Source organism: Salmo salar, chromosome ssa01 (assembly GCF_905237065.1).
Source record: "Salmo salar chromosome ssa01, Ssal_v3.1, whole genome shotgun sequence".
Lineage (NCBI taxonomy): Eukaryota > Metazoa > Chordata > Actinopteri > Salmoniformes > Salmonidae > Salmo > Salmo salar.
The window spans coordinates 130,315,711-130,339,075 of record NC_059442.1 but is presented as its reverse complement, the minus strand read 5'-3'; the positions used below and the strand labels follow the sequence as shown (position 1 = coordinate 130,339,075).

At 42.4% G+C, this 23,365-nt stretch overlaps 1 protein-coding gene across 2 annotated transcripts in view; it reads right to left on the bottom strand.

Annotated features, from left to right (window-relative positions):
* Positions 1-2,585: 2,585 nt before the first annotated feature.
* pi4kaa (phosphatidylinositol 4-kinase, catalytic, alpha a) overlaps positions 2,586-23,365 on the bottom strand; it is a 43,481-nt gene continuing 22,701 nt past the window's right edge. Inside the window, exons 33-51 of one of the 2 annotated variants that reach the window (XM_014127721.2) lie at positions 20,775-20,995; positions 16,999-17,163; positions 16,829-16,908; positions 16,472-16,671; positions 16,165-16,252; positions 15,804-15,971; positions 15,677-15,730; positions 15,470-15,590; positions 14,196-14,325; positions 14,042-14,112; positions 13,264-13,336; positions 11,283-11,460; positions 11,019-11,123; positions 10,236-10,361; positions 8,837-8,957; positions 7,244-7,403; positions 7,058-7,147; positions 6,884-6,967; positions 2,586-2,861 (exon numbers count right to left, since the gene is read on the bottom strand). In XM_014127721.2, the coding sequence (XP_013983196.2) occupies positions 2,810-2,861; positions 6,884-6,967; positions 7,058-7,147; positions 7,244-7,403; positions 8,837-8,957; positions 10,236-10,361; positions 11,019-11,123; positions 11,283-11,460; positions 13,264-13,336; positions 14,042-14,112; positions 14,196-14,325; positions 15,470-15,590; positions 15,677-15,730; positions 15,804-15,971; positions 16,165-16,252; positions 16,472-16,671; positions 16,829-16,908; positions 16,999-17,163; positions 20,775-20,995 (2,287 nt within the window). In that variant the 3' untranslated portion in view covers positions 2,586-2,809. The remainder of the gene's footprint in view (positions 2,862-6,883; positions 6,968-7,057; positions 7,148-7,243; positions 7,404-8,836; positions 8,958-10,235; positions 10,362-11,018; positions 11,124-11,282; positions 11,461-13,263; positions 13,337-14,041; positions 14,113-14,195; positions 14,326-15,469; positions 15,591-15,676; positions 15,731-15,803; positions 15,972-16,164; positions 16,253-16,471; positions 16,672-16,828; positions 16,909-16,998; positions 17,164-20,774; positions 20,996-23,365) is intronic. The other variant, XM_014127727.2, reaches the window with a different exon arrangement.

The following is a 23,365-nucleotide window of genomic DNA, read 5'->3' as shown; positions in this document are numbered from 1 at the left end:
TGTCAAAAAAGCAGAGCATCTCTTTATTACGGCCAGACCCCTCCCCGTCTTTACAACCATTGAATCTATATGTTTTGACCATGACAGTTTACAATCTAAGGTAACACCAAGTAATTTACTCTCCTCAACTTATTCAACAGCCACACCATTCATTATCAGATTCAGCTGAGGTCTAGAACTTAAGGAATGATTTATACCAAATACATTGCTCTTAGCTTTAGTTTATTACTGGCCACCTACGATGCTTGTGGCAGGCAGTAATCTGGTGGATCTGAGATCAACCAACTGATTCTTCGAGACTACAGGCCGTTTAATCTACTTCACCCACCTTACCCCGACACAGATCAGCACATGGGGCAGAAAGGCCTGATTTAGAGTCGCATGGGGCGGAAAGGCACGGTAGGCCTTGGTAACCAATAGTCTAAAAGGTAAGCGCTGGAGCATCTGAGGACCTATTTTAATACTACTGGGTTTTCCCCCCCTTCAGCCCAGCTCACCACGAAATTATATTTGAAGTCATCAAATAAAAAAAAAAGGTTACATAGGCCAGTTGGCAGGGGATGGGAGCAAATGCTTCGAAACAGAAGAGTTGCTGCCTGAAAATACTCATCGTTGTTGATCTTTTGGAGAGCGGTTTTGGACAAGTGCAAACTGTTTAAGTGCAGTAGAGTAGCACCTGTTCTGGCAAGGATAATCCCGTACCCAGGTCTTAATGACAACGTTTCAAAACGGCAGAAGGATAATCCCGTACCCAGGTCTTAATGACAACGTTTCAAAACGGCAGAAGGATAATCCCGTACCCAGGTCTTAATGACAACGTTTCAAAACGGCAGAAGGATAATCCCGTACCCAGGTCTTAATGACAATGTTTCAAAACGGCAGAAGTAGATAAAATAACACAGAAGTCAAGTGTTTGTAGCTGCAACTGGGGTTTATGTTTCAGCACTCGATCACAATTATACATGGGGGGGGGCTGTAATGTGCTCTCTACTAAGATTTTGGAAACGTGCACACACACACACACACACACACACACACACACACACACACACACACACAACACACACAGAGAGAGAGAGAGAGATTGATATGGTAGAACTTAGACCTGAAACCACAAAAAGGTGCAGACAGTGGCTGACAACAGAGGACAGTATAAAACTAACATTAAATCAAAAAATTACAATAGTCCAATTAAAAGACTACAGCAATGGACTCAGGCTTGTACAACTAGGGGTTAACAATGTAACAGCTCTCATTGGTCTGAAATGCACGACTTGTTAGTTATTACAAACATACAGCACTCCGTAATTTCCGTCATATTACAAATCTGCAATACACACATAGGTTATTTCATCTTATACATCCAAGGAAAATACCCTTAAGTTAATTATAACATATCCAATTCAGAACAAATATAATACAGACCATCTAATCTAAAATGATAAACAGATGTACGATTCATTATCTTTACAGACTATCAAGTAAAACATCTTCATAAAGACAGAACATTTAGTACAGCACGACAGCAGGGTCTTTGACGGGATAATGACAGCAATCTCATATGTTGACGCACATTAAGAGGGTAACATTTTGCATAACATCAGAGGAGAGTAGTTGTTATGTAATTACACTTCTGTTTGTGCCAAGGATTAGAGAGAAATGGCTTTTTGGGTCTTCATAGTTATCATTATCATCACTACCATCATCATCATAATACTAACCCAAATCCTGGAGATTCAAGTAGAGGGTCGAAGGTGAAAATCTTTCTTTCTACAGAAAGAGGAATGTCTCCAAATAGAAATCACACACACGTTTAAGACAGCTACTAAATCCATGTAAGATGTTAATACTAGTAAAGGTCTGGTCTTGAGACATGCAGAGTTAGTAGGTTAGTAGGTAAACAAACATTGGTTTATCCTAGACTGGACCCAACCACCTTGGAGCTGATACACACGCACACACACAGTCTTGTATAGCTAACCTTATGGGGACACACAATTCAGTCCCATTCAAAATCCTAATTTTCCCTAACCCCTACTCTTACCCTAACCCAAAAACCTAACCTTAACCCTAAAACTAACCCTAGCTCCTAACCCCCCTAGAAATAGCATTAGACTTTGTGGGGACTAACAAAATGTCCTCAGTCGGTCAAATATTTGTTTGATTACTATTCTTGTGGGGAATAACTATTCTGGTCCCCACAAGAATAGTTAAACAAGTCCACACACACACACACACACACACACACCGTTATTGACTCAAGACAGATATAGTCACTAGCGCCACCATTAGAAATGTCCCCCGAGAGAAGATCTACTCTTATCGCTTTTGACTACTAAAGACACCCGCACACACACACACACACACACACACACACACACACACACACACACACACACACACACACACACACACACACACACACACACACACACACAGTATTAGTATATGATTGATATGTGATATGTATTATGACCGTGAGATTTGCTGATTGTATTGGAGTTCAGTAACCGGTTGTGTGATTGCCTTTCGCAGGAATCGACTGGTTAGTTGGTTAGTTGATTGATAGGTTAGTGTGACTTCTCTAGTCTGGTGTAACAACTCTTGATCAGGGTCCAATCAGGTGGGCGAAATACGATGATCTATAAAGTGCACAAGATGCTTGATGCTAGCTAGCTGAAGAGAATGACTTTGTACAGGACAACCTCTGACCTTACAGACAGGATAAAAAGCAGAGGTTACTGCATATATAGGGAATAAGGACTCATATCAGACAGGTCCAAGTATGTGATAATACTGCAGCAGGTCTTTAGTATGGGATCTGGTTCTGGTAATACTGCAGCATATCGTAGGTCTTGCTCCTGAATAGACAGACAGAAAACAGACAGTTATAGCATGTGTATAGACAGTTAGTTAGCATGTACAATTGAAGTCGGAGGTTTACATACACCTTAGCCAAATACATTTAAACTCAGTTTTTCACAATTCCTGACATTTAATCCTAGTACAAATTCCCTGTCTTAGGTCAGTTAGGATCACCACTTTATTTTAAGAATGGGAAATGTCAGAATAATAGTAGAGAGAATGATTTATTTAATATTTTACTTCTTTCATCACATTCCCAGTGGGTCAGAAGTTTACATACATACACTCAATTAGTATTTGGTAGCATTGCCTTTAAAATGTTTAACTTGGGTCAAATGTTTCGGGTAGCTTTCCACAAGCTTCCCACAATAAGTTGGGTGAATTTTGGCCCATTCCTCCTGACATAGCTGGTGTAACTGAGTCAGGTTTATAGGCCTCCTTGCTCGCACACGCTTTTTCAGTTCTGCCCACAAATTTTCTTTAGGATTGAGGTCAGGGCTTTGTGATGGCCACTCCAATACCTTGACTTTGTTGTCCTTAAGTCATTTTGCCACAACTTTGGAAGTATGCTTGGGGTCATTGTCCATTTGGAAGACCCATTTGCGACCAAGCTTTAACTTCCTGACTGATGTCTTGAGATGTTGCTTCAATATATATCCACATAATTTCCCTACCCTCATGATGCCATCTATTTTGTGAAGTGCACCCCCCACAACATGATGCTGCCACCCCTGTGCTTCACGGTTGGGATGGTGTTCTTAAGCTCGTAAGCCTACCCCTTTTTCCTCCAAACATAGCGATGGTCATTATGGCCAAACAGTTCTATTTTTGGTTCATCAGACCAGAGGACATTTCTCCAAAAAGTACGATCTTTGTCCCCATGTGCAGTTGCAAACCGTAGTCTGGCTTTTTTATGGCGGTTTTGGAGCAGTGGCTTTTTCCTTGCTGAGCGGCCTTTCAGGTTATGTTGATATAGGACTCGTTTTACTGTGGATATAGATACTTTTGTACCTGTTTCCTCCAGCATCTTCACAAGGTTCTTTGCTGTTCTGGGATTGATTTGCACTTTTCGCACCAAAGTACGTTCATCTCTAGGAGACAGAACGCGTCTCCTTCCTGAGCGGTATGACGGCTGCGTGGTCCCATGGTGTTTATACTTGCGTACTATTTTTTGTACAGATGAACGTGGTACCTTCAGGCGTTTGGAAATTGCACATAAGGATGAACCAGACTTGTGGAGGTCTACAATTCTTTTTCTGAGGTCTTGGCTGATTTATTTTGATTTTCCCATGATGTCAAGCAAAGAGGCACTGAGTTTGAAGGTAGGCCATGAAATACATCCACAGGTACACCTCCAATTGACTCAAATGATGTCAATTGGCCTATCAGAAGCTTCTAAAGCCATGACATCATTATCTGGAATTTTCCAAGCTGTTTAAAAGGCACAGTCAACTTAGTGTATGTAAACTTCTGACCCACTGGAATTGTGATACAGTGAATTATAAGTGAAATAATCTGTCTGTAAACAATTGTTGGAAAAACTACTTGTGTCATGCACAAAGTAGATGTTCTAACCGACTTGCCAAAACTATAGTTTGTTAACAACAAATGTGTATAGTGGTTGAAAAACGAGTTTTAATGACTCCAACCTAAGTGAATGTAAACTTCCGACCTCAACTGTATAGCATGTGTATACAGACAGTCAGCATGTACAGTGCATTCGGGAAAAGCATTCAGACCCCTTGACTTTTTCCAAATTTTGTTTAGTTACAGCCTTATTCTAAAATAATTTAAGCTAACATGTTCCTCATCAATCTACACAGAATACCCCATAATGACAAAGTGAAAAACGTTGTTTAAAAAAAATAAAAAAATAAAATCAACATTTATTAAAAACAGAAATACCTTATTTACATAAGTATTCAGACCCTTTGCTATGAGACTCAAAATTGAGCTCAGATGCATCCTGTTTCCATTGATCATCCTAGAGATGTTTCTACAACTTGATTGGAGTCCAGCTGTGGTAAATTCAATTGATTGGACATGATTTGGAAAGGCACACACCTGTTTATATAATGTCCCACAGTTGACAGTGCAAAAAGAGCAAAAAAACAAGCCATGAGCTCAAAAGGAATTGTTCGTAGAGCCCCGAGACAGGATTGTGTCGAGGTACAGTAAGGGAACCAAAAATTGTCTGCAGCATTCAAGGTCCCCAAGAACACAGTGGCCTTTATCATTCTGAAATGGAAAAAGTTTGGAACCACCAAGACTCTTCCTAGAGCTGGCCGCCCAGCCAAAGTGAGCAATCAGTGGAGAAGGGCCTTGGTCAGGGAGGTGACCAAGAACTCGATGTTCGCTCTGACAGAGCTCCAGAGTTCCTCTGTGGAGATGGGAGAACCTTCCAGAAGGACAACCATCTCTGCAGCACTCCATCAGTCAGGTCTTTATGGTAGAGTGGCCAGACGGAAGCCACTCCTCAGTAAAAAGGCCCATGACAGCGCGCTTGGAGTTTGCCAAAAGGCACCTAAAGGATTCTGATCATGAGAAACAAGATTCTCTGGTCTGATGAAACCAAGATTGAACTCTTTGGCCTGAATGCCAAGCGTCACATCTGGAGGAAACCTGGCACGATCCCTACGGTGAAGCATGGTAATGGCAGCATCATGCTGTGGGCATGTTATTCAGTGGAAGGGACTGGGAGACTAGTCAGGATCGAGGGAAAGATGAACGGAGCAAAGTACAGAAAAATCCTTGATGAAAACCTGCTCCAGAACACTCAGGACCTCAGACTGGGGCAAATGTTCACCTTCCAACAGTACAACGACCCTAAGCACACAGCGGCTTCGGGACAAGTCTCTGAATATTCTTGAATGGCCCAGCCAGAGCCGGACTTGAACCTGATCGAACATCTCTGGAGAGACCTGAAAATAGCTGTGCAGTGACGCTCCCCATCCAACCTGACAGAGCTTGAGAGGATGTGCAGAGAATAATGGGAGAAACTCCCCAAATACAGGTGTGCCAAGCTTGTGGCGTCATACACAAGAAGGCTGTAATCGCTGCCAAGGGTGCTTCAACAAAGTACTGAATAAAGGGTTTGAATACTTTTGTAAATGCGATATTTCAGTTGTTTATTTTTTATATATTTGCAAAAATTGCAAAAAACCTGTTTCTGCTTTTTCATTATGAGGTATTGTGTGTAGATTGATACTATTGAATCCATTTAGGAATGGTTGTAACATAACACAATGTGGAAAAAGTCAAGGGGTTCTGAATACTTTCCGAATGCACTGTATAGCATCTGTATACAGTTAGTTAGCATGTATAGCATTTGTATACAGACAGTTAGTTCGCATGTATAGCATGTGTATATAGACAGCATGTATAGCGTGTGCATATAGACTGTTAGCATGTATATAGATATTTCTGGTTATTGAGATGGGGTTATAGGAGTGAGGGAAGGACCTAGAAACTGGAATGGGACAGGGCCATAGAGTGAGGAAAGGCGCTAGAGACTGGAATGGGACAGGGCCATAGAGTGAGGAAAGGCGCTAGAGACTGGAATGGAACAGGGCCATAGAGTGAGGAAAGGCGCTAGAGACTGGAATGGGACAGGGCAATAGAGTGAGGGAAGGCGCTAGAGACTGGAATGGGACAGGGAAATAGAGAGAGAGAAAAGGCAATAGAGACTGGAAAGGGACAGGGCCATAGAGTGAGGAAAGGCGCTAGAGACTGGAATGGGACAGGGAAATAGAGAGAGAGGAAAGGCGCTAGAGACTGGAAAGGGACAGGGTCATAGAGTGAGGAAAGGCGCTAGAGACTGGAAAGGGACAGGGCGATAGAGTGAGGGAAGGCGCTAGAGACTGGAATGGGACAGGGCGATAGAGTGAGGGAAGGCGCTAGAGACTGGAATGGGACAGGGCGATAGAGTGAGGGAAGGCGCTAGAGACTGGAAAGGGACAGGGCGATAGAGTGAGGGAAGGCGCTAGAGACTGGAAAGGGACAGGGCCTTTGGTGTTACCTGCTGCTGAGGAAGCAGCTCTGGATGACCTTGATGATGTAAGCGGCCGCCTCCTTCTCACTCATACTGGGGTTGAACCGCTGCCTGTGAACCCAAACACACATGTTCAGAAACGGTCAAAAGAGACTGCAAAAATGTAATCTATGCGCCCATGTGGTTTATTGATGTACTGACTTGAGCAGTTTGATGGTCTGTCCTCTGAAGCATGGTAGTCCAGTGTCCAGCATCAAAGTGACCAGAGACACCACCGCGTCCATGTAGGGCCTGACTCAGAGCGGAGAGACAACAAATAATAATCTGAGTAACACAAAAAAAACGACAGTTTAGATGCAAATAAGATTGAGTCACACCCACTCTTACCTGACAGCCAGGTACCCTCTGACACACATCTCCATGAACCATTTGAAGGGAGTGGCTTCCATCTTGCCTCCCATGATCATCACCATCTCATCAGTCAGCTTGATGTCTGGCTCCCAGCCCAGGTTACCACCAGGAGAACTCTCAAACATGAAGCCAAAGTCTGAAAGTAGATGTTGTTTTTTTGACAACTCATATATACAGTGGGGGACTAAAATGATTTGACACCCTTGATAAAGATGAGCAATAAATGACTGTATAAAATAAATAACTCAAATACTGAGCTGTATTGGATGTAAAAACTATTTGGGAAATTGTATTTTATACTAACACAATTACTCAGAGAAATAGATTTTGTTTAAACGAGCAATATTAGTTTTTCCTCAAAAAGATAGGGGTCAAAATTATTTCCTTTCCCTCTCACCATTACCCATAACGGGAGGTGAGCATGTCTTGGGGGTATGATCTGTGACCCTTTCTCACTCATTATTCACGATTCATTCAGGATTATCCATAACCATGGTAACATCCACATTCATTTAGAAGTGTTAAGAAACATTATGTTCTTACTTACAATAAAAGTGACTCCAAAATGACACAATACATGATTTACCATTCATTTCTATTGGACACAAAATAAATCAGAGAAACAACATTTTACTGTTTAGCAGAGTGACATAAAACAACCTGGTGTTGCAAACACCATGCTCTACCAACTGAGCTACAGCTACAACCAAAACGAACCGCAAACGCATCCAACAAATATTACACTTTTGACTACTTTATTTATAAGAATCTTTAGGGGTTCTAACTTGAAATATACTTATTATACTTATTCCAGTCACGATATTAGAACTTATTGATTACGTCAATACATGTACATGTTAAAATTCTATTGGTGTTAGGGGTCAAGGAAGAGTGAATAGGAACTTTGTGAATGGAAATTTACTGTGAGAGAAAAGGAAAACAGTATATGACCCCGGTCTGTCGAGTAAGGTGAACAGGATGTCACTGATAAACATCATGGAGAAGTGACCGGATAAAGAGGAACTGCTACCAGACTGTTTGACCAGAGCAACAGTTGGGCAACACATAAGAAGTTCCAAGAAGTTGTACCCATACTCTCGTCATGACATATAAATGGTTGTTCGATCATGTGCAAGGTGTGCCTGCAGCTGAGCCACGCAGTGGGTTGAATAAAATTGGTTTGAGCTTTCACTAGTCGTCCGTTTGAGTCTTCACTCTGTTTGTACAATAATTCTGGCCCCTACCTTTTTGATAACATTTTTTTATTACTTGTTCAACAAAATCTCTTTCTCTGAGAAATTGTATTAGTATAAAATAATATAATTTCCCTGTTTTTTTTTGCATACAGTATACCTCAGTATTTTTATTATTTATTTTATACAGTCATTATTGCTCATCTTTATCAAGGGTGTCCATCATTTCAGACCCCACTGTAAATGAAATTCATATCTTTATTGTCCCAAAGAGAAATAATGTGTCCCTTGCTCTATTAAATTAATTATTGAGTGGATGAGGTTAAGGATGACTGATTGCGTACCAATGTGGACTACGTTATGGATGATTTTGTACCTATGTGGATGAGGTGTCCCTTGCTGTCCAGCATGATGTTCCCGTTGTGTCTATCTTTGATTTGCAGCAGGAAGAGCAGCAGGCTGTAGGCTGCCATACTACGGATGAAGTTGTACCTTGCCTAGAAAGTGTGGGGGCGACGGAGAGAGAGAATAGGTTGCGCCTTCTGTGCACAATGTTGGTGAGGTAAAAGAGTTGATGTATATTAAGGCAACCGTTCCATTTTAATGTCAAGAGACATACAGCGCCTTCAGAGAGTATTCATACCCCTTGACTTATTCCAGATTTTGTTGGGTTACAGCCCGAATTCAAAATCGATTAAATATTATTTCTCTCTCACCCATAATGACAAAGTGAAAACATGTTTTTAGACATTTTAGCAAACGTATTGAAACTTAAATACAGAAATCTCATTTACAGCTGTGAGTCTTTTTAGGAAAGTCTCTAAGAGCTTTCCACACCTTGAGCCCATTATTATATAAAAAAAATATTCATGCTCTGTCAACTTGGTTGTTGATCATTATCAATGCTAGACAACCATTTTCAGGTCTTGCCATAGATTTTCAAGTAGATTTAAGTTAGTGAATGTTCCTGAGTGGTCGAGTTAAAACTGTCTTCATGGTAAGCAACTCCAGTGTAGATTTGGCCTTGTGTTTTATGTTATTGTCCTGCTGAAAGATCTCCCAGTGTCTGGTGGAAAGCAGACTGAACCAGGTTTTCCTCTAGGATTTTCCATGTGCTTAGCTCCATTCTGTTTCTTTTTTTATCCTGAAAAACTCCAGTCCTTAACAATTACAAGCATATTCATGACATGATGCAGCCAAAACTATGCTTGAAAATATGGACTGGCCTGGTACTCAGTAATATGTTTGGAGCAAATCCAATACAACGCAACACTTTGTATTCAACATAAAAAGTGAATTGCTTTACCAAATCTTTTGCAGTATTACTTTAGTGCCTTGTTGCAAACAGGATGCATGTTTGGAATATTTGTATTCTGTACAGGCTTCTTTCTTTTCACTCTGTCATTTAGGTTAGTATTGTGGAGTAATTACAATGTTGTTGATCCATCCTTAGTTTTCTCCTATCACAGCCAAACTCTGTTTTAAAGTCACCATTGGCCTCATGGTGAAATCACTGTGTGGTTTACTTCTAGTAAAAATCTCAAAAAACCTAATTCTACTTTGACATTATGGTGTATTGTGTGTAGGCCAGTGACAAAAAAAAATCTCAATTTAATCCATTTTAAATTCAGTCTGTAACAACAAAATGTGGAAAAAGTTAAGAGGTGTGAATACTTTCTGAAGGCACTGTAAGTATATGGCCAAATAAGTGAAAAAATACCACAGTGGGTCAGGTCAGGGTTGAAGGTTCAGGGGTTGGGGGACAGTCATCTTACCTTCTGAAAGGCCAGAGTGGACTCATCTCCGTACTGGTTCCTGAAATAGTCGTACATCCCAAAGTCCGTCTGTCTGCCCAGCTGGTCACGGGACTTACAGTCGGGGATACACTCGATCACACCACACTGGACATGGAGACAGATACAGGGAAAGCATTACTGTGATGCTACACAGCACAGAGTAACAAGACAAAGGGTAAGGTCTAAGGGCTAGGGTGTAGACCACCCCAACTTGTGAGCAAAAGATTTTAGCGGCCCCCCCTCTTGACAGCGGAAAGTCAAAATTGAAGTTTTAGAGCAGATTCTACACATTTTAGCACGGGGCGTAGAGAAGATTTTACAAATTTATAACTAATTTCATGCAATTGTACTCATTTTGCCATGGGGCGGAGAGAAGATTTTGCAAGTTTGTAACTCATTTCATGCAAATCTAAAAACGTTGATATGGGGCATAGAGAACAATTCGCATTTTATTGGTCACATACACATGGTTAGCAGATGTTAATGCGAGTGTAGCGAAATGCTTGTTTATATAGCTGGCCTAGACTAATTTACCAATAAAAAAAATCTTAGCTGACACGCTGATGCACAACAAAATGTTGAAATTGCACCTGGTGTATTCCGCTATTCTAACTCTGAACAGTAAGTTGAGATTGCGACAGGGTAAAAAAAAAAAGGCACGGTCTCAACTTACTGTTCGGCGTTAGAATAGTGGAATACACCAGGTGCAATTTGGAAATGGATCCGTAGGCCTGCTAAAAAGGGTGTAGAGGTTATTCTTACACCGGGGGCCGTAGCCACCACTCTGTAGGGAAACACAAACAGGTCCAGTCCCACCAGCTGGAAGATGTTCTTAAACAGACCAATGATCTGGAGAGCCAGCATGTCCTGGAGGGACAAAGAGAGAGGAAGAGAGAGGGAGGGAAAGAAAAGGAGGTATGGAGAGAATACAAATATCAAAAAATGCTGATGACATTTTGTATTGTTTATAAAGTGCTGAGTATGAAAAATATGCTTGTGGTGTGTGTGTGTGTTGGTCTGTCATACCTGTCTGCAGTCGTCGCCCACTTTAAAGATGGCAGCTTGCCAGACGATCCTGCGAGCTACATCTTCGCTGTCCTCCCCATCCTGAGAGTCTGACTGACAACGCAGACCCTCCTTCTCCAGCTCACTGACCCCACAACGCTTCACCTTGAACTTAGCTAGGTACGGGGCCTTGGCAGCACTGGGGGGAGACCAGAGACAGCAGTCAGATATACAGTGCATTCAGAAAGTATTCAAACCCCTTCCATTTTTCAACATTTTATTACGTTACAGCCTTATTCTAAAATGGATTCAATAAATTATTTTCCTCATCAATCTGCACACAATATCCCATAATGACAAAGCGAAAACAGGTTATGAAATGTTTGCAAATTTATTAAATATAAAAAACTGAAATAGCTTATTTACATAAGTTTTCAGACCCTTTGCTATGAGACTCAAAATTGAGCTCAGATGCATCCTGTTTTGATTGATCATCCTTGAGATGTTTCTGCAACTTGCTTGGAGTGCAGCTGTGGTAAATTCAATTGATTGGACAAGATTGGAAAGGCACACACCTGCCTATATAAGGTCCCACATTAGACAGTGCATGTCAGAGCAAAAACCAAGCCATGAGGTTGAAGGAATTGTCTGTAGAACTCCGAGACAGAATTGCGTTGAGGCACAGATCTGGGGATGGGTACCAAAAAATGCTTGCTGTATTGAAGGTGCCCAAGAACACAGTTGCCTCCATCGTTTTTATATGGAAGAAGTTTGGAACCACCAAGACTCTTTCTAGTCCTGGCCGCCCAGCCAAACTGAGCAATCAGGGGAGAAGGGCCTTGGTCAGGGAGGTGACCAAGAACCCGGTGGGCAATCTGACAGAGCTCCAGAGTTCCTCTGTGGAGATGGGAGAACCTTCCAGAAGGACAACCATCTCTGCAGCACTCCACCAATCAGGCCTTTATGGTAGAGTGGCCAGACGGAAGCCACTCATCAGTAAAAGGCACATGACAGCCCGCTTGGAGATTACCAAAAGGCACCTAAAGGACTCTCAGACCATGAGAAACAAGACTCTCTGGTCTGATGAAACCTAGATTGAACTCTTTGGCCTGAATGACAAGCGTCACGTCTGAAGGAAACCTGGCACCATGCCTACGGTGAAGCATGGTGGTGGCAGCATCATGCTGTGGGGATGTTTTTCAGGGACTGGGAGACTCGTCAAGATCGAGGGAAAGATGAACGGAGCAAAGTGCAGGGAGATCCTTGATGAAAACCTGCTTCAGAGCGCTCACGACCTCAGAATGGGGCAAAGGTTCATCTTCCAACAGGACAATGACCCTAAGCACACAGCCAAGACAACGCAGGAGTGGCTTTGAGACAAGTCTCTGAATGTTCTTGAGTGAGACAGCCAGAGCCCGGACTTGAAACCGATCGAACATCTCTGGAGAGATCTGTGCAGCAACGCTCCCCATCCAACCTGACAGAGCTTGAGAGGATCTGCAGAGAATAATGGGATAAACTCCCCAACTACAGGTGTGTCAAGCTTGTAGCGTCATACCCAAGAAGACTCGATGCTGTAATCACTGCCAAAGGTGCTTCAACAAAGTACTGAGTAAAGGGTCTGAATATTTATGTGAATGTGATAGTTATTTATTTTTAATTCATTTGCAAAAATGTCAAAAAACCTGTTTTAGCTTTGTCATTAGGGGGTATTGTGTGTAGATTGATGAGGGAAAAAAACAATTTAATCCATTTTAGAATAAAGATGTAACGGAACAAAATGTGGAAAAAGTCAAAGGGTCTGAATACTTTCCAAATGCACTGTACATCCTGTGAGATAGGAAAATAAACCTTTCTTGAAATAGCCGAAGAAAGGAATAGATATCCACATTCCATTGAATGCTCCTGTGTACTTTACTGCAACGTTTCAACTGGAAGGTCTTTGTCAGGCATAAAAACCATCAATTAATCAATCAAATGAATAAAATCAATTCGTCAGTACCTTTGCATGGGTGTTCCAGACTTGTAGTCGATGTCTAGTACGATGGCCTCTGGGTTACTGGGCAGATAGCAGCCTGGAGGATGGCCACCAGTGGAGGGCAGACATACACAGTCAGACACACATACCTTACACTACTGCTTCCACATAGCACAATCACAGATATAGGAATCAACTGCTTACAGAGGTCAAAACACCTTGGGTAAAACTATTCATACATTTACAATTCACTGTGATCAAACACGCACCCGCACAGACATAGGTATTTCATCATTTGGGCAAAAGTCCATCCTCCACCCTCTGTGACCCGGAAACCGATAAGTGGTTGAGGGGTCAAGGAGATGTCAATTTGTTAGTAGGCGAACGGAAAAGTGTCCTCCCCTCCTCGGAGTCTCATTTCATACAAGCTCATTTTTCACCCAGGCTCCCTCTCCATTTCCCTGATGGTGGAGGAGGAGTCTCATTTCATACAAGCTCATTTTTCACCCAGGCTCCCTCTCCATTTCCCTGATGGTGGAGGTGGAGTCTCATTTCATACAAGCTCATTTTTCACCCAGGCTCCCTCTCCATTTCCCTGATGGTGGAGGTGGAGTCTCATTTCATACAAGCTCATTTTTCACCCAGGCTCCCTCTCCTCGCCGCCTCGCCTCAATTACCTTTGACCTTTTTTTTTTATTTTTACACAGAGTAGAGAAAGGATGGAGGAGAGAGGACGCAGGAGTTGAGTAAATCCAATTAAGGAAAGGCTGTTGTACCACGGATGTGTCCTAGCTGTTGTTACCTGGCTGGACTTTGATGTCAGACAGAGCCTTGAGACAGGCCCTCTTCCTCTCATCTCCCTTTGGGGTGGGCCTGAAAAACACCAACACTTCAATGTCCAAAAAACTTAACTGGTTAACAGTAGTGGACTATATAAGGATGGGTGTTAGTCTCACTTAATGATGGCAGATACGTTGGTGATTTTGTCGAAGAAGTCAAACTCTCTCTGGAAGAAGTCTTTAGCTGCACCAGACTGAGCACCTATTATCTCCTCAACCATCTCCTCCAACAGATCCCCGATGTCGGCTACACGGAGAAACAGAGAGAGAGAGGGGGAGAGAGAGAGAGAGAGAGAGAGAGAGAGAGAGAGGGGAGAGGGGGAGAGGGGGAGAGGGGAGAGAGAGAGAGAGAGAGAGAGAGAGAGAGAGAGAGAGAGAGAGGGGGAGAAACAGAGAGAGAGAGGGGGAGAGGGGAGAGAGAGAGAGAGAGAGAGAGAGAGAGAGAGAGAGAGAGAGAGAGGGGAGAAACAGAGAGAGAGAGGGGGAGAGGGGGAGAGAGAGAGAGAGAGAGAGAGGGGGAGAAACAGAGAGAGAGAGGGGAGAAACAGAGAGAGAGAGGGGAGAGGGGAGAGAGAGAGAGAGAGAGAGAGAGAGAGAGAGAGAGAGAGAGAGAGAGAGAGGGGGAGAAACAGAGAGAGAGAGGGGGAGAGGGGAGAGAGAGAGAGAGAGAGAGAGAGAGAGAGAGAGAGAGAGAGAGGGGGAGAAACAGAGAGAGAGAGGGGGAGAGGGGAGAGAGAGAGAGAGAGAGAGAGAGAGAGAGAGAGAGAGAGAGAGAGAGAGAGGGAGAGGGGGAGAAACAGAGAGAGAGAGGGAGAGAGAGGGGAGAGAGAGAGAGAGAGAGAGAGAGAGAGAGAGAGAGAGGGAGAGGGGGAGAAACAGAGAGAGAGAGGGAGAGAGAGGGGGAGAGAGAGAGAGAAAGGAGTGGTAAGAGTGAGTGTGTATGTGTGTACATATGCACGTTTGTGTGTACGTACAGTCACAACCAAAATTATTGATAAAGATGAGCAAAAAAGACTGTATAAAATCAATTATAAAAACACTGAGCTACAGTGTATTTTATGTTCTAAAAAACAGGGAAATTATATTATTCTATACTAATACAATTGTCTTGCTGGAAGATCCACTTGCAAACAAGTATTAGCCTCCTGGCAGAGGCAACCAGGTTTTTGGCTAAAATGTCCTGGTACTTGGTAAATTTCATGATACCGTGGGACCTTAACAAGGGCCCCAGGACCAGTGGAAGCAAAATAGCCCCATAACATCAAAGATCCATCAAAATATTTTACAATAGGTATGGGGTTATTTTCTGCATATGCATCCTTCTACCAACACCAAAGGGTACCAATAATTTTGGTCGTAACTGTATGTGTGTGTGTGTGTGTGTCTCTCACGGTCTTTGTGGTGTGCCTCCTCGTCCAGGTAGATGTTCGTCTTCATGTTCCAGATGAACTGGTGGGCCAACAGCTGAGACTTCTGGGCCGCCCACAGGATGTACTCTCTCACATAGCCCATCTGCCAATCAAACACAAGCTTGTTATCTTTCACACCACACACAGGGTAACGTAGAAACACAGCAGCTAGTTAGTAGTGTCACTCACCTTGTCATAGCGCAGGGCCTGAACTATCTGAGGAATGTAAAACAGGATGGCATCCTAGAGAAGAAACAAATACTTTAGGATAAGTGACGGTATAAAGTGTGTGTGTGTGTCTGTCTGTGTTTCGTACCGGAGGAAACGACCGTAGTACTTTGACCCCGTACTGAGCGGTGAGGGGATGCGGGGGGTACATGGAGGAGAAGTAGGACAGGCCGGTGGGAGGGTCAGCAGGAGCCCAACACAGGATATGACTCAGCTCTGGAGAGTCTGCATCAATGGTGTGCCACGTCACCAGGAACTAGAAAACACACAATTATTTATTTTGTTGAATGACAAAAAAACGTTCAATTAGAAACACCACCACTTTTAAACCTGAACTTCGTGGCTCTGACATAAAAAAAAAACATGTATTTCAACAAATATCTTTGAGGTATGATGAGCATTGGCCACTCCTGCGTAGCAGACAACCTGTATTTCGCCAGTCGACTCACCTTGACGGCCTCAGGTACGTCACTGACCGCTCCAGGGTCCAGCCTCACCAGCCGGGTCACCTCAGCCACGATCGCATCGTTCTTAAACCTGAACACACACAAACACACGAGAGGGTTAGCACTAACATGCCACAATCGCATCGTTCTTAAACCTGAACACACAAACACAAACACACGACAGGGTTAGCACTAACATGCCACAATCGCAACATTCTTCAACCTGACAACAACAGTTATTATTCAGGTGGAACCAACCTAAAGCTTTTCCACGTTTCCCCTCCAGGTACATGAGACTGTGTGTGTATACCTGGCAGGTAGCTGCATAGCCAGATAAGGAGCTATACTCCAGGCCAGGTTGACGTTGTCTTTCCACTGTTTCTCACTGAGGCTGATGTACTTGGACCTCCAGTTGGCGATGCTGGTCTCCACTGACTGTTCTGTAGCGATGGCCAACTCCTGGGTGCACAGAGGGTTGTACCAGGTAGTCAACCGCTCAATCTCACTGGCCTAGAGAGGGGGAGAGAGAGGACGTCAGTCCTAGCAACAAAGTGGACGGTTAGAATGTAGACTAACAGCAAATGAATAGCAAGGAGGGAGAGTCAAAGGGAATGTTTCTGTCTGAACTGAAACCTTCCACAGTAAACATCCCCACTGTAGCTCTCACCAGTAAGGCCAGCAGCAGGGTCCGGCGCTTCATGTAGTACTTATGGAGCTGAGTCCCTCTGTTACTCTTCTTAGACAGGCCTGGGGACAGAAAGGACATGGTCAGATCTCGCCGTGTGTGTGTGTGGGCGCATTGCGTCTGTCCGTCTGTGTGTGTGTGTGTTGTGTTACCTGACTTCTTGGAGGCGGTGGACATGCCAGAGGACAGAGGGTAGGTGTTGATCCAGCCACTCTGGCCACTCTGCTGGGAGCGGGAGCTGGAGTCATGAGACATGGTGCTCCTGGGGTCCTGGGCCGTCATCACAGACAGACTGTTCAAGGACGGGTCCTGGTTGTCTACGCACACAGACAGGCATACAGTGCTTTCAGAAAGTATTCACACCCCTTTACTCTTTCCACAGTTTGTTGTGTTACAAAGTGGGATTCAAATAGATGTCATTATTTTGTCAATGATCTACACAAAATACTCTAATGTCAAAGTAGAAGAACAATTCTAGCATTTGTAAAAAACTAAATTACAAATAAAACACTATTACATCTTTATTAGATAAGTATTCAACCCCGTAAGTCAATTCGTGTTAAAAATCACATTTGGTAGCGATTACAGTTGTGAGTCGTTCTGGGTAAGCCTCTAAGAGCTTTGCACACCTGGATTGTAGAATATTTGCACATTGTTCTTTTTAAAATTCTTCAAGCTCAGTAAAGTTGGTTTCTGATCATTGCTAGACAGCCTTTTTCAAGTCTTGCCGTAGATTTTCAAGCCAATTTAAATAAACACTGTAACTAGGCCACTCAGGAACATTCAATGCCATCTTCGTAAGCAACTCCAGTGTATATTTGGCCTTGTGTTTTAGGTTATTGTCCTGCTGAAACGTGAATTTGTGTCTGGTGGAATGCAGACTGAACCAGGTTTTCCTCTAGGATTTTGCTTGTGCTTAGCGCTATTCCATTTCTTTTGATCAAAAAAAGAACTCCCTAGTCCTTGCCGATGACAAGCATAACCATAACATGATGCAGCCACCACCTTGCTTGAAAATATGAAGAGTGGTACTCAGTGATGTGTTGGATTTGCCCCAAACATAACACTTTGTATTCAGGACAAAAAGTAAAGTTCTTTGCCACATTTTTTGTAGTTTTACTTTAGTGCCTTATCCACAATATTAACCTAATCTGTCAATTAGGTTACTATTGTGGAGTAACTATAGTGTTGTTGACCCATCCTCAGTTCTCCTATCACAGCTATTAAACTCGAACTGTTTTAAAGTCACCTTTGGCCTCATGTTGAAATCCCTGAGCGGTTTCCTTCCTCTCCAGCAACTGAGTTAGGAAGGACGCCTTTATCTTTGTATTGACTGGGTGTATTGATACACCACCCAAAGTGTAATTAATAACTTCACCATGCTCAAAGGGATATTCAAAGACTGTTTTTATTTTTACCCATCTACCAATAGGTGCCCTTCTTTGCGAGGCATTGGAAAACTTCATTGGTCTTTGTGGTTGAATCTACACTTTGAAATTCACTGCTTGACTGAGGGACCTTACAGATAACTGTATGTGTGGGGTACAGAGATGAGGTAGTCATTCAAAAATCATGTTAAACTATTATTGCACACAGAGTGAGTCCATGCAACTTATTATGTGACTTGTTAAGCAAATTTTTCTCCTGAACTTATTTTGGCTTGCCATAACAAAGGGGTTGAATACTTATTGACTCAAGACATTTCACCTTTTCATTTTTAATTAATTTGTAAACATTTCTAAAAACATGATACTCCTTTGACATTATAGTGTACTGTGTGTAAACCAGTGACAATTTTTTAAACATTTAATTCATTTTAAATTCAGGCTGTAACAACAAAATGTGGAAAAAGTCAAGGGGTGTGAATACTTTCTGAATACACTGTAGGTAGGGATAAAGTACACACACACACACACACACACACACACACACACACACACACACACACACACACACACACACACACACACACACACACACACACACACACACACACAGTCTTTCTATCCCTCATTATTTGGGCCCTGGGGTTTTCCCGACTGTGATCTACTAAGCAAAAACATGTTCTTCCTCATTTAACACTCTCTATCCATATCTCTTTATCACTCTCTCTTTCCATTACAAACTCAACCATCTCCTGCTGCAATTATCTCTGTCCATCTAACGCCTAATTCCTTCACATTCTCTAGCTCCATCTTTCTCTCTCTCTCTCTCCATCCCTCAATGCATTCATCTAAAACAACATTGGCATGCATCCCTCTCTCTACCACTCAATGCATTCATTCCTGTCTAAATCCACACGGACATGCATCACCATCCATGGACACGACATTGTGAACCGGAGGGAAATATAAATGAGGCGAGCATTTTCTCAGCATTCGATGGAGAGGAAGGAGTTTTTGAAGAGCGATATGATGAGCTTTATAAACGCTAGTCCTGTATTATATGAGATGGCCATGCGTTGTTCCCACAGGCAGTGGTAGAATTTACCCCTAACCGCTGATACAGTCAGACATTATTTCACCCACCTAATGGTAAAGGGTTACCATTGAGTGTAGAGTAATCTGATCCTAGATCTGTGGTTAGGGCTAGTTTCTACCTGGCGCGATCCGATGTGTTATGAAGTGAGATCATGTTGTTCTTGGGGTCGCCAGGGACGGACAGGAGGAAGGAGCGGTGTGGGTGGTGGAGAAGAAAGACGTCTCAAATTTCTCAATTTGTTTGTTTTCTTTTTGTTGACAAATTGACAAATCGAGCTGAGGGGCGGATTGGCATGATATGTGTAGAATAATAATAAATAATCAATCATGCATTTTATCAGAGGTGGCAAATCTGCGCCTTGCTCCGCAGCAGACAAATAGATGGATAGAGTAAAATAGAGACAGAAAGAAATAGAGACAGAAAGAAAGAAAGAAATAGAGAGACAGAAAAAGAAATAGAGAGACAGAAAAAGAAATAGAGAGACAGAAAGAAAGAGGCAGAAAGAAACAGACAGAACGAAAGAGGCAGAAAGAAAGAGGCAGAAAGAAAGAGACAGAAAGAAAGAGACAGAAAGAAAGAGACAGAAAGAAAGAGACAGAAAGAAAGAGACAGAAAGAAAGAGACAGAACGAAAGAGACAGAACGAAAGAGACAGAAAGAAACAGAAAGAAACAGAACGAAAGAGACAGAACGAAAGAGACAGAACGAAAGAGACAGAAAGAAAGAGACAGAAAGAAAGAGACAGAAAGAAAGAGACAGAAAGAAAGAGACAGAAAGAAAGAGACAGAAAGAAAGAGACAGAAAGAAAGAGACAGAAAGAAAGAGACAGAAAGAAAGACAGAAAGAGACAGAAAGAAAGAGACAGAAAGAAAGAGACAGAAAGAAAGAGACAGAAAGAAAGAGACAGAAAGAAAGAGACAGAAAGAAAGAGACAGAAAGAAAGAGACAGAAAGAAAGAGACAGAAAGAAAGAGACAGAAAGAAAGAGACAGAAAGAAAGAGACAGAAAGAGACAGAAAGAAAGAGACAGAAAGAGACAGAAAGAAAGAGACAGAAAGAAAGAGACAGAAAGAAAGAGACAGAAAGAAAGAGACAGAAAGAGACAGAAAGAAAGAGACAGAAAGAGAGAGGCAGAAAGAAAGAGACAGAAAGAAAGAAGCAGAAAGAAAGAGACAGAAAGAAAGAAGCAGAAAGAAAGAGACAGAAAGAAAGAGACAGAAAGAAAGAGACAGAAAGAAAGAGACAGAAAGAAGCAGAAAGAAAGAGACAGAACGAAAGAGACAGAAAGAAATAGATAGTGAGATCCTACAGACTATAAAGATTTATCGATCTATGAGCAACGTAGCAAGAGCCTGATCAGGCGTCAGATTTGACCTGTGTAAAAACATGCTCTTGTGGTCTTGCAATGCTGTTGTTAATCAGCCAGTGTTTCCACCGCTGTAGGCTTACTTAGCATCGATATCGGAGAAGTGCTGGACACGATTAGTGATCCGAATATCCCGGCAGAGAGGGTGCTGGGGGTGGGCACGGCGCCTAGCTCACCGGGAGGAACCAGCTGGCACGCCGCTAGGTACTTCTTGTCCGACAGGATGCTGGCGTAGAAACGGATCATGAAGCTGATGTCCTCACGCAGACGCTTGTCCCCCTGAGTAGGGAACTTAGGAGGGGCACTAAAGGGGGTAGAGGGATGGGGGGAATGGGAATGAGGGAAGTATTCAATTAATTAACACGAGAAAATCCTGACCTCTGGATCATTGGCATTCTGCCTAATAAATACTTTTTTTACATTGGTATTATAATTTTAGCTTACGGCACCTGGTATTCACAGACTGTCTCCTGTCCCAGTACTAATCAGACCAGACCCTGAACAGGTGTGTTCAACAGGTGGTATGGCCACTAGCGTATTTTTTTTGTACCCCATTTTCTCCCTGAATTAGGTCCCTTGGCTCATCTCTGCAACTCCTCAACGGGCTCGGGAGAGGTGAAGGTCGAGCCATGCGTCCTCCGAAACATGACCCACCTGGGCGCCTACTTCTTATCAAACTGCTTCAACAGGATGCCAGCCGCATCAATGAGGAAACACCATTCGACTGATGACCGGAGTCAGCTTGCAGGCGTCCTGTCATAAGCACCGTCACTAAGATCATTCTTTATGAAGTCGTTAAGGAGAGGTCTTAAGGAACATTATGCATTTTAGAAAATGCATTTCAAAAGAATAGAATGGCATATTTTGCGTTGAAATATATGACTGTGCTTTGAGTGTTGCGAGTTCACGTGGAATCACGGTAATTCTGCCCAAAAAGTAGATTTAGAAATAGACCTCAAGGGGTCATTTTCATTGTTTGACAAAGATAAGTGATTTGGAAACGGCAGAATCGGCTCTTTCTGATACTATATAGACATAAAAATGTCTTGTGATTTGGTAGGAGAATTTGAAAATGTCACCTGCCTCTGTGTCATGTCCATGCTGCGCTCTATTAAATATGACCTGTAATTACTTACAAAATAAGTATATTAAAAAGCAGATTTTCTGTGTTGGAATTGTGTGGGTGTACCCCAAAAACAGAATGGTGTAGGTATAGGTGGATTGAGTGAAGCTGTATTTCTCCGTCCACTCGCTTCATAATTTCACCCGATCACTTTTCCTCTTTTCGGTCTGATCATTTAGATTGCTTTTGCCTGCTACTATGATAAATCACATGGCCGAGGACGTTTGCTATCAAGCTGTCAATGTGCATAATATCTAACAATTGGGGCAAGGGTAGGGAGAAGATCAAAATGAACTGCTAATCCGCATTCTGACTGAGTGACATTAAACGTGGCTGCCCGCTGCAAGTTGAGGACACACAGACACCCCTTCGCTCGCTGCTGCTAATCTGCAGCTTTGACAAACACGGAGGGAGGAATTTAGCCAACATTTATTTATGCATATTTTTGTTCCGATCACGAGTATCATCCGATCCAATCTGACTATCAACTGTCAATTTACAGATACGAGTATGGCCACCCCTAGTGTCGATATGCCATCACCAGCTGCCAGTGAACGAGGGGCAGGAAGATAAAATGACATGTAATCTTAAAACTGCTTATAACACAAATTCTGTTTGTTATAATGTAGTTTGAACGCTTGTTTATCTTCATCCAGTAAGCATAATAACATCATTCACTTTGTTTCCTATTCTATGGGCATATTGGCAACAGTGGTGGAAAAAGTACCCAATTGTCATACTTGAGTAAAAGTTAAAATACTTAAGTAAAATACTACTTGAGTAAAAGTCCAAAAGTATTTGGTTTGAAATGTACTTAAGTATCAAAAGTAAAAGTATAAATCATTAAACATTCCTTATATTAAGCAAACCAGACAACACAATTGTCTAGTTTTCTTAAATTTACGGATAGCCAGGGGCACAGTTCAACACTCAGGCATAATTTAGTGTTTAGTGAGTCTGCCAGATCAGAGGCAGTAGGAATGACCAGGGATGTTCTCTTGATACATGCGTGAATTAGGCAATTTTCCTGTCCTGCTAAATGTTCAAAATGTAACGAGTACTTTTGGGTCAGGGAAAATGCAAGGAGTAAAAAGTACATTATTTTCTTTAGGAATGTAGTGGAGTAAAAGTAAAAATTGTCAAAAATATAAATAGTAAAGTAAAGTACAGATACCCCCAAAAAACTACTTAAGTAGTATTTTAAAGTATTTTTACTAAAGTACTTTACACCACTGATTGGGAATGAATACAAACAAATCATCATCAGCATAGTGTCCTGTTTCTTCTCCTCTTTCCTGGTAGCCATGTGTGGAATGTCATTGACCTATTGACCTTATAGCCTATAACCACGGCACAATAATGCACATTCCTCACACATGCTGTTTAACCACCACCAGCTATAATAACCTCAAGACCCATCATTGGAACTCCTTTCCCCTGCATAGGGCTACCTGGCATCACATCATCTGGCTTTGAGGATCTTCCCTGGGAGAGGAGGCCATTCCCAAAACTATTTCTTAAAACGGCATATCGCATATTGTTTTGAGTCAA